The following is a 15,032-nucleotide window of genomic DNA, read 5'->3' as shown; positions in this document are numbered from 1 at the left end:
GTAACTCACGTCCACCTTTACTCTCTGAGCTGCATAGACGTTCTGGGCAAGGCAGCAGCACCTCAAAAGGGCATTTAGTAGCACGTGGCTTAATGGATGAAAGCTAAAGGCTCTTTGGTTAAGAGAAGAAACTGGCCCTTTTTATTAAGCGGAATCCAGAAGATTCTCCTTTGAGGGAGAGAGAGGGAATTAAAACTAATGACCCTGGCAAGGCATTTTAAAGAAGAATGGGGGGCTTTCTGCCTTTTGCACTGGTTGTTTTGGTCCTGAGAGAAAAAGCTGTGTGAGCATAAAGGTTGGTGACATACACCACTGTCAAGCCACACCGACAGGGCCAGAGCTGGGCACAGAGGAACACTCCCAAAACGGACACCAAGGCAGGTCACCTCTGAAAACGCTTGCACTTTCTTTTAAGTCAATGGGCTCTGCGACAGTGTAAACCTACGGCATTTCTTGCCCCTACACCTGGCTGGACCCCAGTGCTCATTCCGATGGGTTTTCTCAGTCGGACACATTATGCTCCTTTCAGGCGAGTGTGGGGGACTAGCTGGGAGCTCCCACTCTGCCTGATGAGGTCTCTTTGCCACCCCCCACCCCAGGGGTGCTGCTCTCTGATCGACCGAGCCTAGGCCAGGGGCTGGCTTGTCCTGGAGCCTCTGCCTCTGGACCTTCTCCTGCACCCAGGCCTGGGTCCAGGAGGACATTCTCCTGGGTGTGTCCCAGCAGGATCCCCTACAAGTGAGCAGGTGAGGAAGAAGACCGGCATGGCAGAAAGGGCACTGAAGTTCTCTGCTCTAATTAGCCGTGCCTGGGGCCCCAATTTACTCATCTTTAAAGCGGGGGGAATTATAGCACATAATAAAGACATTTGTTTCTTGCTCTAACTTTTCATCAATTTACAATATGGCTGTGATGACTAAAAGAAGTGATGTGTACCCCAACGCTTCCACACTGAAATCATTTTTACATTGGAAAGAGAGGAAATCGACATTTTTTCTGAAGGGTGGGAAAATCTGCTAAGATATCAATAAAGAAAGAAAAAAAGGGGAGAAATTTCTGGAAAACACAACAGAGCTCGTTAAGAGCAGCTGATCTTTACTGAATTTCAGGAACAGCACTAAATGCCTCACCTGCATCTCATAACCCTACAACAATCGTACGCAGTTAGTATGAGATCTCACCCCACTCCCCCAATAAAATGAGGTTTATAACAAAGTGCGATCACTTGCTCAAGGTCACACAGCTACGTAGTGACAACGAAGGGACTCCAACCAGGTCTGCCTGCCCCTGGAGCCTTTGTTCTTCAGTCTTGGACGATATAATATAGTATTTCATTTATAAACGCTTCTCAGGTAAGGCCTTTGGGGAGGAGACCCTCTCACACTCAGTTAATGGCTACTCGTTGGGCAACTGGCCACAGAGGCACCAAAGAGGCAAAGCGAGGAAAAGGAGACCAGCACCTGCACCATCCTCCAGCAAAACAAAAGCAAAACAAAGACAACACCAAGAGTGGATGTGCCAGAGATCACGGGGAGGGGAAAACAACCTCGTTCCTTTCTGGTAGTGCTGCAATGATGCCGGTGTGTGTGCTTACAGGTCTCCTTCGCCTGAGCACTGGTCCTGACAACAAGCAACTCCTGCTGAGGAGAAGGCAGCTCTTCTTTCCCCCGGACCCCAGCCTAGTAAGTCCAACACCTCACTTTCCAGCAGGACAAAGCTGTCCCAATGACTCACCGCTCCCTGTGGCACCAGATGGAGGTGGGGGTCTCGGCTGTGCCCCCTTTCTGGTTCCCCGAGGAAAGGGGCCCTCAGGACTGCTGCCTGGACTGTGCGGGCCTGTACCTTCCAGCTTCTCATCACAGTCACTTTCCGATCCTTTCCGTGGACAATCCTTCCTTGCAAGTCTGTCTTCAATGGTCTCAAAGCTCAAGGACGCTTTTCAAAGTCTTCACCAGTTAATTCTTTATCCAGGCCTTGGAGTATATTAAAGAGAAGGCCACTCGGAGGAGTCACCCAATTGGTTGGCCTCTCCTTTCTAGCTCCTTCCTCACCCAAACTCCAAACAAAAACAAACAAGCCGCATTTCTAATTGGAGTTGCCTGAAAAACCTGCAGCTGCTGTCAGATAGAGCTGCGATTTTTCTTTAAGGCAAGGAAGCCACCAGGTTCCCGGATTCTGAACACATCTGCCTTTTAGGTGCAGGAGCGATTTCTTTGTCCTTCCCTGACAGGGAAAGCCAGGCAACCTTTGCCCTCTCTGTCTTGTTGACTGCTGGGCAACCACACCAAGAGGTGGTTTTCTTTCATTAAATTCGTAATGAATAGGTGACGCTGACAAGGAAATAGTCGTGCTTAAGCAGGCAGACTTGCACATGCGTCTAAAGCCTTAATGTATCGGCAGCAATTATTAAATGACTTACTGTATGTGACCCTTTGATCATAAGCTGGCTCTCTGACAGGTGTCGCCCACAGGCAACGCATCAGTCTTTTAAAAGGCAGATCCTATCACATGATGATACAGGAAGAATTTTAAAAGAATCCTGATCGGTCCCGTTGGAGGGCAATAAAACCTATGTAGTTGCTGTGCAGAGGAAAAGTTTTACTTCTCAATAGCTAAGCATTATTATTATCTCTCTTTAACGATTCAGATTCTTACTCCACCCTGACTTTATGACGTATATTACAATTAGAGCTAGTCCCAACAGTATTGGGAAGGCAATTAAAAAAAAAAAATAGGAAAGGAAAGAAAAAGGCCAAGCAAAGGACGCATCTTCCACCAACCTTGATTTTTCACTTCAGCAAATTCCTTGTTGTATTCTTCGAGAGTTTCCCTAAGTTTCTGGTTCTCCGTTTCGATGTCGTGCAGGCGCTGCACTTTGAGCTGGAGCTGCTGCCCGAGGTCCAGGGCTGGTACGGGATCTGCACGAGATGAAACTCACATCAGCCCACTCTGGACACAGATGAGCCACCTTCATGACCACAGGTCTCCCCAGGTGCCCAGGAAGCTGGGCGCCAGCAGGCAGCCCCAGGGCAGCTACCACTTGCCAGAAGTTGGGGCACCTGTGGCCTTTTTGCCTCCCAAAGAGTCCCTGGGAGCCCCACGACTGGGGGCAGTTGTCTGCTGCCTACAAAGGATGTATACACAGACCCACCCAGGGCCCCAACGCGTGAAAAGGGTCGGAATGGCCATGGGCTCACTGGGATGTGCCCACTGCTGTGGCACGGTGTGACACTGGATCTTTGAGCTGACAGGAAGACAGATACACGAGGCGGCGGCAAGGGGAGGGGCCCGGGAAACGACCCGTGCATCTGGAGTGTCCTGGCAGGATGCACCGTGCATGGAGACGGGCCATGAGCCTCAAGTTTACAATAACGCTTATGAAGGGAAATAAGACCTGAAACTGAGAGCGTCTCACTGTCACAGACGTTTTCTCTTATGGCCTCACAACGATCCTGGGAAAGAGATGTGAGACATATACCACGTTCCTTTCTCAGAAGGGGAAATTAAAAAGCTCAGGGAAGCGGGTGGCTTGCCCATGGTTTCCTGGCTAGTTAGTGGGCAGAGAGAACTCGAACCCAAGTCTGTTAACTCTAAGTGACTGTTCTTCCAACAAGGAAGGTCCCCTGATGGAGTGGAGGAAATAAACACAGTCTTTATAAGAGGCCGCCCTAGGTAGGACCTGCTCCCTTTCCACCACAATCCTCCTTTACTGAGGAAGGCTTAGCAGCTGGTACGCTGAGGGCTGGAGACTGCTAGGCTTCTGCCCCAGGGGGTTCCGCTCTTTCCCAGAGGCACAGCTGGAGAGCCAACCTGCTGTGACTTGTCCTAGGCCACTGGGCCAGGAGGCCACCACACTCTGATTATAGTACAAACAGCAGGAGATAGCGTATGGGCCAGTTAGGTGAGGTCTTATGGCCAATTCAATGTACTATCTGCCATCATATATACTTCAAAAAACACGGGATTTTAATCTAAAATTAGGGAGCACAGACACGGAATTTGTGGTTCTGACTCTTGGCCTTTACGTTCATTTAGCACAAAAATGGAGAGACATTAAATATTTCTGGCGTCAACTTAAGTCTTTATTTTTTCTTCTGCTGCCTATAATCCACCTGCTGGGCCCCAGGGGAGCACTTCCTCCAGAACTCCCAGGTTCCGTCAGAGTAGAACACCCAAGTCCGCTGGGTTTAGAAAAGATTATTGAAGATATTTCTGGTATGGACGCCAGCATCACTTGTGAGATGGCTACAAGGATTTAGTCTCCGGTTGAGGAATGCTAAACACCAAGTACAGTAGATCAACAAGGGTATATAGTCAAGAGCTCACTTAATTTTCAAATACCAGAGTCATTAATTTTTCAGACCACCCTTGGTTCCTGGAAACGAGGGCTAGATCCACCATGCTCAGTTGGCGCGTCCACCAGGAGCCAGGAACTCTTTGAGATGCCAACGTTGCTGCAGCGTTTACAAAAGGCTTGCACTGGGATACGTCCAGCACAACGGCCGACCTGCGCGTGGGGTTTATCACCACACTGTCCATCACGTGAAAGCCCAGGCTGCCGGGCATTTATTCTGTGTGTATACACCGTGTATGACTGCATCACTTTCTCATTTGTGGCTTTCTGTTATTATTTTAATCAGCATTAAAATATTTATTTTAAATTAGATTTCAAAAGCTATTTTGGGGAGATGGTTCTTTGTAAGTAGGAGTAGTAATAACACTAAAGACGAAATTCCTCAGAACATTCCAGGTATAGTTATTTTCTTTTTAATTTCAGTATCTTTCCAAGGTACCTCCCCCCTTCCCCGTGACCTCATGCTGGGCAAATGGCCCGAAGGAAATAAACAGTATGCCCACAGTGGGTGCTTCATACAGAACTACAATTTGAACTTGATATAGAGGTCAGGAAACGATTGAGGAGAAGGAGAACCGCTGCACTTGTATAAAATTCTATTAGTGTTCGCTCATGTAGGGTTTCCAGCACAGTTGCCAGTACAAATTATATTTTTAAAGAGCTCAGCTAGTGTACTTCCTTCCATCCCTAAAATTTCTGTTGACAACTTTTCCAGTCCATTCCTTTTAAAAGGCCAGGACCCACTGTGTCTGCTTCAAATAAAAAACAGCTTCCCTCGTTTGATTCAGCAAGGAATTCAGTGACACACAAAAATAACACGCACATTATCAAGTGAATGGTAACTAGACCTTTAGACAAATTTTCAAAGCATTATATTATAAATGAAAACTCTGGCAATCTCATAATTATTCATTATGGCATGTATATTTAATTTAACACTATTAAGGTTAATGCCTAAGTAGCAAAACTGGTCACAGAATAAAGAATGAACTGAATGTTCAAACATCTCTGTGCATTAAACTTCAAACTTTACTACAATACAGTTGAATGACTAAACGCCTACAGCATTTGAATACTGCTTTGGATTATGTAAAAAGCATTGCTAAAGTACCTCTTAGGCTTAATTTTTATTACTTGCATTAAAGGAACAGCTAATTACCACATGACAATATAATGACTCTAGCATGTTTGGGCTGGAGACCAAAACAACGAATTTCGGCATGCCAAACCCCAACCTGCACGTTAATCTCGGGGAAATCATAACTTTTTGTCTCATTAATGATTTCCAATGCCATCTAAACCCCACACAAGTATTGTTAGGCCTTATTCTGAACATCACAAGCCTCCGATCTCAACAGCTCAATCAGGGAAATGTCTGGGGGAGGCACGAGAATACCCCCATGCATGGAACAGGAACCCACAAAACCCTCAACCCATCTTCCCTGCCTCCTCCAATTCAACATGCTTTAGTGCCAGTTCCATCCACCCAATGTGACAAACTTGCAATGTGTTTTACAATCATCTAATATTAATTCCGAAAACACTCTTTGAAGCATTATATATATAGCTCAATACACAACACAGGACTCAAAGAACATAATTGTAACAAACAACAACAGTCACCTATATTCATTCTGTACCTCCTCCTAAGTACATGTAACATTATCTCATTAATCCCAGCTGTCACAGTCAGAGGTCGGGGGAGGCAGATCTGCAATATGTCTGGTGCTGGCATCTCACCCAAGGGACAGGGGGAGGAGAGAAGCTGGCCAGGCAAACAGGTAAGCAAAGTTCTAATGAAGATGTCTGCTTCCTGAACCAGCAGCCAACTAAATTACCCTGTCTCCTCAAGTCCTAATTTAACAAGTATTTCCTAAGCATCTATCTCTCTGCTCTGGGTAAGGCCTGAGTGATACCCTGAGATGGACACTCAGCCAAGTCAGCTGGGACCAGCCTCACGGTAGAGATAAACCATGTTCATAAATAACAAAGGGAAACCAAGAAGGGCCATGCAGATCAGATGAGTGGAAGACCATTCCCAGATAGAGAAACTGGGAAAAGCAGATTTTAAAAACAAGGAGACAGAGTTTAGACCCATGGAGACTGTGGGGCAGTCAGTCCATCAGGAAGACGCAGCATGTAGGGGGAAAAGGAGCAGGGAAGAGCCGTCATGGCTCAGTCTATGGCTGGCACCCATGTACACATTCTATGACGTCAGGACTGTTCTGGGTGCTGGGGGCTCACCGTGGTGACTAAGACAAAATCCTTGTTCTCAAAGACTTGACATTCTGAAATGAGGGAGACAGACAAAAAGCAAAACCAAATAAAACAGAGTACTTTTGAGTACTCCCAAGCACGAAGAAGAGAGGAAACAGGGCGTGAAGAATGGGGAATGGGTCCTGGAGACAGACGGACAGGGAGGGTCTCCCGGAGGAGGTGACACTGGGATTGGTATCTGGATAGTGAAGAGTCTGTGAAGACACTTGGCAGAGGGAACAGCAGTGCAAAGGTCCAGAGGTGGGCGTGAACGTGACATATTCAAGTCACAGAGAAGCTGACGAGGCTGCAATGAAGGGAAGGGGGAGTGGCAAAGGACAAGTGGTCAGCCTGGGAGGTCTGCACTCAAGGATTTAACAAAAATATGAACACAATTAATGAGACAAAAGAATATATAAAGAGTTGCAAAGTAGGAGTTTTAAGCTTAAAGATGAGTACATAGTTTTCTTTTAAAAAACGAAGTGTTCCAAATTAGCTGTCCTATTCTGTGATGGCAGATGGCTATCAGTAATATGCTGTCTGGAAGACATTAGAAACAAACAAACAAATGAAAAGACCAAGAAACCCATAATCTATGTCTTTGAAGTCAACATAATGTTTTAATACTTAGTGGGAAAATGCTACTTTTTGAAAGAAAGTCATCTATAGTGACAGCATTTAAAAAGTGGGTATTTGGCCTGTTCCCATCATCATATAAACTTATAGCAAAGACAACATACTCTACAAAAATGTCTCAATGCCTGTAATCACATGAGAGAGAGTACAGCATAATGGTTTAGAGTGTGGGCCAAATTGCATGTGTTCAAATCCCAGCTCTGCAATTTAACTGGTTGTACAACCATGGACAAGTTACTTCATACTTAATTACTAAGATAATACGTGCATACACTTAGAAAACTGCCAGGCATGGAGTTCACATCTAATAAATGTTACTGATTATTGACCAACTTAAATCTGATGAAATATTGGCCAAAAGGAGTTTCAAACCATTTGTTAGTAATATTAAAAATACAGGATCTTCTGACTAGTTAGCAAAAAAAGTAGATTATCAGGAAAAATGAAAATTTAGTAGGTGAACTTCAATAATATATTCTTATAACTGATATACAGGTTTCAAAAGTATAAATCACATCAAGATAGCCAATAATGCACTGTTTTGGTTTGGATCTATGTATCTTTGTGAGTTATCTTTCCCAACCATTTATGACAGCCATTAAAAACAAAAACAAAATTTAAAAATCTTGGAGACTTCTGCTTCTGGTCACGACAAATTGGTACTGGACTGGACCTCTGGCCATAAACAACTAGAATACTAGGCAAACTACATGAAACAACCATTTACAGATACTGGCCAACTGGCAGAGCAGTACAGTGATCACTGAGAGAAGGGAAACAAATGAGGTGAGCCCTAAAATCACCCTGACTTTCTGCCAGGAAGCACTTCCTAGACAGTAGCACAGGGAAGGGGAAACCAAGCATGCCAGTATTCTGGAGTTGAGAAGACACTGATCAGAACACTGGGAGGCTGAGGTAGCTGGAATTTGTAGGGCAGAACACTGGAAAGAGGGAGCTATGCGAAGAAAGAGCTAGAGAAATCTGCAGAAGAGTAATTAAGAGCCTGTTGCTGAAAGATGAGGTGCATATAGACACATAGAAGGAAACTCCCCAAGTCTGGGCAAAGAACTACAAAGAAGGCCTAAGTGAACAACCCAGAGTTCACAGATAGTTGCAACCAGCCAGAGTGGAGAGACTTGTTGAACAGCCAGGACATTCAGTAGAGGCATCAGAAGGGCCACACCAGAATGGAGAGTTAAATTAATCCTGAAGTAAAGGCTACTCCAGACCCAACCCCAAAAGCTTAAAAACAAGCCTCAGAATGATCAAGCTGATCTACAAGTATTTTAACTGTCTGCCAAAACAAACTTCAACACTCTTAGGAGAGACAATAAAATCCAGTTGACAATTACAATGTCCACCAACCAATTAAAAATTACTAGACATGCAAAGAAGCAGGTTTAGCAGGAAAAAAAAATCAGTTAATAAAAGCAGAACCAGAAATGACAAGAGATAATGGGAGTAGTTGACAAAGATGAAAATAGTTATAAGCATACTCAAGGATTTAAAGAAAACCATGCATACAACATGGAAAGAAGATATCAAGAAGAAACAACTGGAATTCTAGAGTTTAAAATACAGTATCTGAAATGCAAAAAAATTCCCCAGAGAGGCTTAACAGCAGATCAGACACTGCAAAAGAAAAATCAGTGAATTCAAAGACACAGTCATGGAAACTGGCTGAACAGAGAAGAGACTGAAAACAAAGTTACTAAAACCTCAGCAACCTGTGAGGCAATATCAAGGCTAAGGGTGTATTTGGAGAAATAGTGATGAAAATTTCCCAATTTGGTAAAAGCTATAAACTTAAAAACCCAATGAACTCAACAAAATTCAAGCAGGATAAACACAAAGAACGCCATTAAGCAAAATCAAATTGCTGAAAAGAAGAATAAAATAAAAAAACCTTAAAAACAAGAGAAAAGAAGACTCATGATATATAGGAGAAGAAAGATAGGATTGACTGGAGACTTCCTATCAGTAATAAAGTCTGTCAGTCCTGAGAGAGGAAAAAAAACAAAACAAAAACTACCAACATATAATTTTGTACCTGACAAAAAATAACCTTCAGACATGAGGGTGAGGTAGAGATTTTTTTGTTTGTTTGTTTCAGATGAACAAAAGCTGGCAGAATTCACTACCAGTGTACCTACACTATACGAAAATTTAAAGGAAATGTTATAGTCTGAAAGAAAATGATGCCAGATGGAAACATGGATCTACACAAAGGAATAAACAACACCTAAATGGTAAATACAGGTGTAAAAATAAAATACAATTTTTTTCATTTTTAATTTCATTAAAAGATAATTGACTAGTTAAAAGGAGAAATAGTACAATGTATTGTAGGGTTAAAACATGCAGAAGTAAAATGAATAACAATACACAAAGGACAGGAGGGAGTAAATGAAATGTATTGTAACATTTGTATGTTGTATGTGAAGTAGTATGTTATTATTTGAAGGTATAATGTGATAAATTAAAGATGCTTAATGTAAACCTTAAAGTAATCACTAAGACAATAAAGAGTTATAGCGAATAAGACAAGTGAGTGAGGAGATAAAACAAGATCATAAAAGTAATCAAAATAAAGCAGGAAAAACAACAAAAAACAGGTAAGACAAATAGAAAACAAACAGTAAGATGGTAGACTTAAATCCATCTATACCCATAATTAAATATTAAAAGATATAACATTCCATTTAAAAGGTTGATTGTCAGACTGGATTATAAAACAAGACATAGCTGTTCGCAAGAAATACAACTTTAATATAACAACAAAGATATGTTAATAGTGAAAGAATAGAAAAAGACATAACATGAAAACACTAATCAAAAGAAAGCTGGAGTGCCTATATTAAAATAAGACAAAGGAAACTTTAGAATAAGGAATATTACCAGGAATAAAGATCATCGCATAAACCTAAAAGAATCAAGCCATTGAGAACATAATATTCCTAAAGGTATATATACTCCAAAATGAAGCTTAAAAAAAACAAACCGTGAATTAAAAACTAACGGAACTGGGAAAAAATCCACAACAATAAAGATATCAAACTCTGTTCTCTCTAATCAATAGTATAATTAGATTGACAAGCTAAATGAAAAACTGATACAGAAATTCAACTAGCCAAAACAATTTTGAAAAAGAAGACCAAAGATAAAGGACTTATATTACCTGATTTCAAGACTGACTTTATCAAGGTAGTATGATATTAACATAAAGAGACATACAAATCAATGAAATACAAAGTCTGACAACTAAGTTCGCGAACTCAGCCTAGAAAAAGTGCTACATAGTTCATTGCTGAATATCACTACGGTCACCTTCAAAGTACTCCCCTTGGGAAGCTATGCACCGATGCCAGTGCCTAGTCCACCCTTCAAAGGAATTTTGGAACTCTTTTCCTGCAATGGCCATCAGAGCTGTCGTCATATTACATTTGAAGTCCTGAATGTAATCAAAATGTCTTCCTTTCACTGTTTCCTTTATCTTCGGGTAAAGAAAGAAGTCATTGGGGACCAGATCAGGTGAGTAGGGAGGGTGTTCCAATACAGTTATTTGTTTACTGGCTAAAAACTCCCTCACGGACAGTGCCGTGTGAGCTGGTGCATTGCCGTGATGCAAGAGCCATGAATTGTCGGTGAAAAGTTCAGGTTGTCTAACTGTTTCATGCAGCCTTTTCAGCACTTCCACATAGTAAAGTTGGTTAACTGTTTGTCCAGTTGGTACAAATTCATAATGAATAATCCCTCTGATATCAAAAGTTTAGCAACAATGTCGCAACAAGTTCGTGAACTTAATTGTCTGACCTCATAGAATAGAGGATCCAGAAAAACACCTCACACACATACCATCCATTAATTTTTCAATGAAACTTGACCCTTACCTTACACCATACATCAAAATTAACTTAAAATGCATCATAGGTCTAATAATACTATACGACTTCACTGGAAAACACAGGAGAAAAAATTTGACTTTGGGCTAGGCAATGATTTCTTAGAACACAAAAAGCAAAAACCGAAAACAGAAAAAACCCCATAAACTGGACTTCATTAAAATATAAAACTGCTCTTCAAATGATAACAAACTAGGAGAAAGTATCTGCAAGCCAACTCATTAAAAATTTTTAAAGAAAACCCATTGAAAAATTGGGTAAAAGATTTAAACAGATACTTCGTAAGTGAAGATCTATAAACGACTGAAAGCACATGATGAAATATTCAGCATTGCCAGTCATCAGGAAAATGCACATTAAAATCATGACGAAATATGCTATACATCACTAGAATGTCGCAAACTGAAAAAGACGCCAACACCAAGTGAAGGAGAGGACTCGGAGCAATGGGAACTCTCATGTGCCATTTGTGGGGAAATAAAATGACACAACTGCTTTGAAAAACAGTTTGGCAGTTTCTTATCAAGCTAAACACTTGCACCCACCCCATGCCCTAGTCCTAGGCATTTATCCGAGAGAAATGATGTCCATATTACAAATGTCCATGAATGCTTATGGCAGGTTTCCTCATAAGAATCACAAACTAAACAATCCAAATGTCCATCAGCAGGCAGCTGGGCAAGGACCTGGCTACACACTCACAGCGGAACGCCACTCTGCAATAAGAGGCAAAGCAGCACGGCCCCAGCAACAACACAGAGGATTCCCCAACACACCAAGCGGAGGGAAGGAAGCCAGACACGTAAGAGCACAGACCCAGTGACACCATCTATGTGAAACACTAGAAATGACGAACCTAATTTGTAGTGACAGAAAGCAGATCAGTGGTTGCCGGCATTTGGGATCATAAGGGAACTTCTGAGGTGATAGAAATTGTTCTACTATCTCTTGACTGTGAGGGTAGCCATAGTGTGTACTTAAAATGGGTACATTTTACTGTATGTAAATTATGCCTCAATGAAGTTGGTTTTAAAATATAATCTTTTACGAGAGGAAGAAGTTTTTTGTACTGCTAATAAAATATAAATTGTAAGTCCTTTTTACTTTTCATTACACCCTTTAATTCTATTTCTGCTATATGATATACAATGTATTTAATATATTGCTGTAATTACACATGTACATCAGATAGAAAGAATATACTGGGGGTACACATTCAAAATGTTTTACTGTTGGGGTATAGGAACAAAAGCAGTTGCAGACCACTGACTCAGACCCATCTGGCTACTGTGCAAAGATGGATAGAAGGAGGTGAAGGGCGAGATCAATGAAGCGAGCCGCACTGGTGGCTTGGATGAGGGTGGCAGTGGCTCATGTGATAAGTGGTCAAATTTGGAATCTATTCTAGGTAGAGGCTGGGTCAACAGGACTTACTGGTAGACTGGCTACAAGGTGTGAAGGAAAGAAGGGAATTCAGACTGATTCCTGCATTCAAAGCCTAAGCCACTGCGTGCACGCAGACGCCATTCACCTTCCTGAGAGGGCTTGGGGGGAAACCAACTGTTCTCTTGTGGTCGTGGAGTTGGCGAGCCTGACAGACATCAGCAGTCACCTAGGGGGTGAGTATAAATGGAGAAAAAAAAAGGGCTAATAGGAGAGTCCTGCAGAGGAAGAGAGGTGGCTGCGAAAACCTGAGGAGTACAGCCAGGTGGGAGGCGTAGCCGGCTTTCGGGAACTTCTGCTGTGACAAGGAGCAGAGAGCTGGCCAGTGGCTGCAAGATGTCATCCTACTCCCACCACATATATTTTCTCAGTGAAATAGGTGTGTGGAGATCAGGGGGGAAAGAAGGCCTGAAATAGGACGTGGCTGGGGGCCAGAGGGCATAAGGTTGGGGCCAGCTAACGCTGTGCGGACTTAGTGTGCTCACTTACTGCGGTCCTCCAGGGACGTTTTGTTTGGGATTCCCGGGATCACTACCACACCCTGATAAAGCCCCAGCGTCCTGGTGCAGGGGAGCTCCGAAGGAGGAGGAGGACACTGGTGAACTTCAGGGAGGGCCACAGAGGCTGAAAAGCAGGGCTTCCAATTAGGTGGGGTGATTGGGGGGGCTGCGGAGTGCTGGGGACGGGGGCTGAGGAGAGGGTGGTGAGCTGCTTTTCTCCATATCGTGAGGACTGAGAAGACCAACCCCACAAAACCCGAGGCCATGTTTGCGTAGAGCTCTGTGGGCAGTGGGGCCACCCCCGCATCAGCTAGCGGGTGAACTTGCCCCGTGTGAGTGCCACCCCTGTGATGACATCACAGTGCGGCAGACGCTGCTTTTCGCCAGGGCACTCTAGGCTAATGTAATCATACGATTACATAATTAACCCAGCTGTCTCATTAAGAAAATCAACTGGAATTCAGGGCATAATTAGTCATACAGCAATTAGCATACTGATGAGCAACTGATGAAAAGCTGTCTAGATATCAAGTGTGCCAGGACCACCCCAGTTACCGCAAAGGGGGCACCGAGGCGACACACCGCCCCACGCCAGTGAACCAAGGATTCCCCAAGTCCTGGTTCGTGGGTTCTGGCATGCAAGCCCGGTGTCGAGGGACAGACGGAAAGCCCTGAAGATGAGGCAGCACATGAAAGCGGGGGGCAAGTGACTCAGACACCCATCCTGTCACGTTTGCCTTTCTTTAAAATGTTCACAGCTATTTCCTCAGCCTGTAGACACAGGGTGCGCAAAATGGAGAGGCCAAGCAGGCCCCAAATTTGTTTTAACCTGGTCAAGGAGGTGGGAGAGGTGCCTGCTTGCTTAGATTCCAGTGTTTGGTAGAACTTTAGGTCCCTGAGGCTACTTGGGAGCGGCCAGTCCCACGGCCCAGAGGGGAGAGAAGACGGCTCTGTCCTGCAGGCGTCTTTCTGAGGCTGCGCCTTCCTTGGTCCCGTTATGGTGCTGGTGGTTCATCCTTAGAAGAAAATGTTTCATGAAGGCAAACCGAAAATGTGTAAAGGGGATCCTGCCGTCTGGGCACCAAGGTTACAGTTTTCTCTGGAGGGGCATGGGCTCCTCTGCCAACACCTGGAGACCTAGAATACATGGACTGGCACGGCCTCACAGGATCCAGCTGGAGCAGACACATTGCTACAGGCTTCAAAAATACCACCAAGCGGCCTGTCGATTAAAACCCTGGTATGAGAAGCAAGGGGGTATTTCTAACTAAATCACTAAGATTTTGTCACTTCTTTCCAGGAGTTTTGCTGTGGGATCCTTGAGTGGGGATATACAAGGAAGAAGAAAGAAAAATGGAAAGAACAGTGTTTTCTAACTGTAACCAATAGCGTGTCCTCCCCTGAAACCAGTGGGAGGAGCACAGAGGCCCAGCTCACTGTTACTCTTATGGAGGAGCGTTAAGAAGCAGTTCTCAAAAGCAGTGACCTTCCAGTTTCTGTCTCGACCCTCAAATGCTACAGGCCGATGGGGATATTCACCAGGAGAGGTTTTCCTGAATCCCAACTGAAACCTCGCCCCAGGAGCATTTGGGAGTGGGCTCTCACATAGAGCCTCCTACACAATGGGCTCTCTTTAACCAGTTCTCTTTCAGGACTTCTGAAAACTAACACCTTCTACATACAATCACAGGCCAGTCACCCTACGGACATAAAGGGAGAGAAGTCAGCCATGAAACAGAGTTCTAGCAGTGCTGCATGAGTCAATGAATATTTCATATCACTGGTAATGTGCTTCCTAAGATTTGAATCTTAAAATAAACCCTTCCAGGCACTGCCTTTGTGTTTGAAGGGTTTGTATCTGTAGGACGTAACCCACATTTTAGCAAGGAGCAAAAGATGATTCTCTTTGTATAGGGGGCTATAGATACAGGCAAGGAGAAC

At 43.6% G+C, this 15,032-nt stretch overlaps 1 protein-coding gene across 11 annotated transcripts in view; it reads right to left on the bottom strand.

Moving 5' to 3' along the window:
* The window catches only part of CUX1 (cut like homeobox 1), a 346,311-nt gene that overhangs the window by 137,405 nt on the left and 193,874 nt on the right, over positions 1 to 15,032 (bottom strand). For all 11 annotated transcript variants that reach the window (XM_033111153.1, XM_033111158.1, XM_033111154.1 and 8 more), the window contains exon 5: positions 2,781 to 2,918. In XM_033111153.1, coding sequence (XP_032967044.1) covers positions 2,781 to 2,918 — 138 coding nt within the window. The remainder of the gene's footprint in view (positions 1 to 2,780; positions 2,919 to 15,032) is intronic.

This window comes from Rhinolophus ferrumequinum, chromosome 7 (genome assembly GCF_004115265.2).
Source record: "Rhinolophus ferrumequinum isolate MPI-CBG mRhiFer1 chromosome 7, mRhiFer1_v1.p, whole genome shotgun sequence".
NCBI lineage: Eukaryota > Metazoa > Chordata > Mammalia > Chiroptera > Rhinolophidae > Rhinolophus > Rhinolophus ferrumequinum.
The sequence above is the reverse complement of the archived record's forward strand: the minus strand, read 5'-3'. Positions and strand labels throughout refer to the sequence as shown.